This window comes from Benincasa hispida, chromosome 1 (assembly GCF_027475165.1).
Source record: "Benincasa hispida cultivar pf3 chromosome 1, pf3_genome.v1.1, whole genome shotgun sequence".
Classification (NCBI taxonomy): domain Eukaryota; kingdom Viridiplantae; phylum Streptophyta; class Magnoliopsida; order Cucurbitales; family Cucurbitaceae; genus Benincasa; species Benincasa hispida.
The window spans coordinates 92,465,493-92,469,608 of record NC_143478.1 but is presented as its reverse complement, the minus strand read 5'-3'; the positions used below and the strand labels follow the sequence as shown (position 1 = coordinate 92,469,608).

The 4,116-nt window shown below is 36.6% G+C and overlaps 1 protein-coding gene across 1 annotated transcript; it reads left to right on the top strand.

Moving 5' to 3' along the window:
* The first annotated feature begins 1,768 nt into the window (after positions 1–1,768).
* On the top strand, positions 1,769–3,698 carry LOC120093021 (mitochondrial arginine transporter BAC2-like). Its single transcript, XM_039051314.2, has 2 exons — positions 1,769–2,420; positions 2,555–3,698. The coding sequence occupies exons 1-2, from the start codon at positions 2,187–2,189 to the stop codon at positions 3,248–3,250; spliced, it is 930 nt and encodes a 309-aa protein (XP_038907242.1). The 5' UTR covers positions 1,769–2,186; the 3' UTR covers positions 3,251–3,698.
* Positions 3,699–4,116: the final 418 nt, after the last annotated feature.

Sequence of the window (4,116 nt, the reverse complement as noted above, 5' to 3'; positions counted from 1 at the left end):
TTATATTTAAAGTGAGTAAATAAATATTTCATTTTTACTACTGTGTTAAATTTTTATTATTTATATTATATTTTCATTAATAACATTTGGTCGTCCTTTTTTTAAATATGATATAATATCAAACTCATTAAAATTAGAAGACATAGGGCTGTTTGGCTCACCAACATGACTTGAGTTGAGTTGGTATAATATACTAACTCATTGTTTGGGCCACCAACTTTAAATGTTAGTAAAGTTGAGTTGATATATTTTACCAATTCACCTCAACTCTCCCTTCTTCCCATGTTTTCAATGGATCCACCCATCGGCCACGGTCACACTCTAAGAACTAACTCTGAGCTCCGATGACCACCGCCGATGACAATTCCAACAATGAAATCCAGACTCCAACAACCACCTCCGATGACCAACTCCAGCTTCGTAAAACTTCACATGACCAACTCCGACAACCACATTTGGTGACTCAACTCCGATGACCACCTTCGTGCTACCAACTCCGATGACCAACTTCGAAAACGACTACAAAATCCGATGAAAATTACTTTCGATGATCGCATTTGAGCGAGCAACTCCGACGACCAACTCGAGGCTTCGACAACCACCTTTATGCAATTAACTTTGGGCTCCGACAGTCACCTCCGTCTACAATCTCCAGCGAAAATCATATTCGACGATCAACTTCGACGAACACTTTTGCCCGACCAACTTTGGGATTCGAAAACCATCTCTATTGACAAAATTCAACAACCAACTCGAATACACCTTCATGTGACTAACTTCAAGCGCCAACAACCATCTCCGGCTACAAAATCCAACAAAAACCATCTTTGATAATCAACTCTGACAACCACTTCCGATTACTATAAGACTTATGACTGTTAAAGTATGTTGCAAGGTTGTTTATTATAAAAAATATATATATTATTTTGTCCACATTAAGTGCAATATTTATACATAATGAATTCACATATCAAATGATTATTAAGAATATTTAGATGAAAAGTATGTATGTAGTTGAAAAGTATGTAACATATATAACAAAAAAAAACATAAAATGAGTTTTTTTTCTTGAAACATTTTATAGCAAGAATTAATGAAAAATAGAGATTTATTCTCGGATGATTCTCTAAATTTAGAGGAAATGAAAAAAAAAAACGGTTGAAAAAGTGTAGTGACATTCCATTGATTGTTACGATTATGGGGTGATTAAATTAAAAAAATACATGACATAATAAAAATATCGCAACAATGGGAAAAAGAAGAAAAAGAAGAAGATGATAATGAAATTCATGGAGAAAAATTAGTTGAAAAATGTTGATTTTCGCTTTAGTTTCTCATTTTATTTAACCATACTTTTACAAAAATGTAATGAGTTAATTGTTATTCATTGTCCAAAAAAGAAAGAAAAAAGAAAGAAAGAAAGGTTTTAAAAATTAGAAGAAAAAAAAATTGTATTCCTTATTTTATTCAAACAAAGATTGATAGATTTATTAAATAAAAATAGTATCTATAAAACCATATTATTTAAAATTGAAAAAACTGCATTAGATAACCAGATAAATGAATTCCAAACACAGACATATGAGCACCTTGTACCACAGATATATAAACTCCACAAATGTATGAACTTCACAAACATATGAATTCTAGACAATCTATCTCAGTTCAGTGTCCAAACAATCCAATTATAATTAAGAAAACCCTGTTACACCGTGATGCATTGTATATATTTTACTGCTACAGTGAGGGTGAGATTATCAAACACGCAGCCGGTGGCTTTTACTAAAAAAAAAAAAAGCACCATATTTTTATTTCTCTCTCTTTGATATATATATATTTTTAATATAGAAAAATATTTTTTATTTGTAAAGATTCATATTTGCACGAGGATATAGACTGATGGGTATTGAGTGAAATCGGCGAAGTGAAATTTGGCAATTGTTTCTGTGGCTTCAACTTTTCCGGGAAAGAAAGAAAGAAAAAAAAAGCTTAGAAAATTCTTCAATTTCTTTCTTCTTCTTCACAAATTCCCGGAAAAGGATAACCACCGAACCTCCCATTTCGAGATAAAACAATCAATTTCTTCCGTGTAAGCAAAATCCAAATCCAGAACACGAGAAATTTCTGACCCATCTAACTTAATCTCTCGTAGGGTTTTCTAAAAATTTGGATTCAAACTTTCAAAAATGGATTTCTGGCCGGAATTTCTCGCTACCAGTTGGGGAAAAGAGTTCGTCGCGGGCGGAATCGGCGGTGTCGCCGGCATCGTTTCCGGTTACCCACTCGATACCCTTCGTATCCGACAACAACACTCCACCTCCGGGTCGGCCATCAACGTCCTCCGTAGCATCATGTCCAACGGCGGCCCTGCCGCTCTCTACAGAGGAATGGGAGCTCCACTCGCTTCCGTCACTTTCCAGGTCCTAATTTCCTCATCCCTTTTCTTTTTCAAATCTTCAATCAATTCATCCAAAGATTCTGGAATATTCCCACAAAAACTGTTACAAGAAACCCCATTTGTTAATTTTGTTAATAAATAGTTTGAATCCTGCAGAACGCCATTGTTTTTCAAACCAACGCCGTGCTCTGCAGAGCGTTCGATCCATCGGCGACAGACAACCGACCACCGTCGTACAAGGCGGTAGCATTAGGCGGATTCGGCACCGGAGCATTACAAAGCCTAATTTTAACACCGGTGGAGCTCGTGAAAATCCGTCTTCAATTACAGGATTTGGGTTCATCAACCCACACAGATCTAAGTTCATCTCGGCCCGGGCCGATGCAGGTTGCGAAGAACATTTTCAAAACCGAAGGCTACAAAGGGCTATACAGAGGCTTAACAATCACAATGCTGAGAGACGCTCCTTCCCATTGTTTTTACTTTTGGACTTACGAATTCATGAGAGAAAAGCTTCATCCTGGTTGCCGGAAATCCGGACAAGAGACATTGAGAACGATGCTCGTAGCCGGAGGACTCGCCGGCGTCGCCAGTTGGGTTTGTTGCTACCCATTAGACGTGGTTAAAACCAGACTTCAAGCTCAATCGAAATTCACGTTTCAAAAGTACAGTGGAATTGTGGATTGTTTCTACAAGAGTGTGAAAGAAGAAGGGTACAGTGTTTTATGGCGTGGATTAGGAACCGCCATAGCTAGAGCTTTTGTGGTGAATGGAGCTATTTTTTCAGCTTATGAACTCAGTTTGAGATGTCTGTCCAACAATGGAGGATTTCATGCTGAAAACACCATTTGAGAAGAAAATGAAGGAAAAGAGAATTGGGGGTTTTCTTCTCTTTTCCACCATTTTCCTCCGTTTTGGATTCCATCTACTGATTTATTTACGTGTGTAAGTAAATGGATGAAGAACTTGGTGAGGAATTGTTCGCACTGTTCGAATTTTTCTGGACCTTGTTGGATTATGTATTCTGTAACTCCATTGATTGGAGTTACAGGAGAGAAAACTGATGATGACGACGAAAAATATTTATGGCTTTTGTGAACAACATTATTCAATGTATAGGATTTTACTGTCTTTAGCTGCAGGGACAAAGGGAGGAGGAGAAATGGTGGAAGTGATCTGAAAACCTCTTCTACAAAAATTGTCTCTGTTTGTTTTGTTTTTGTTGAATAAGTTTGAATTTGTGTAATAAGACACTAGAAGATTTGACTCAAGAATAGAAGATCTTGGATGTGTTTTCTTAGTGTTTTTTCTTTCTTTAAGTAGTGTGACTATATTTCAATTACTGAGGATGTTGGTGAATTTGTTTTCCTAGTTTATGTTATTTATTGATGTGTACATTATCGTGAACACTGTTAAGCTCGACTTGCATAAGACTTGTGCAGGATTTGACCTCGATACTATAGGTTTGATTCTCTTCGCATATTGCTAAAGAAACTAGAAGTGATCATCGGCCGATCGGGGTCGGTTTTCCGACCAAGCCGACCCCGAACCGACCAGAATCGGTTTGAAATATGTCCAAATCGGTCCCGACCGGCAATTGAACACAAACACGGTCGGTCGATCGGTTTTTGTCAGGTTATGATTTTATTTTATTTTTTGTTTTTTTCTTTCTTTAAAAGAAATTATATTTATTTATTAAACTTCTAAGAAAAATTGTT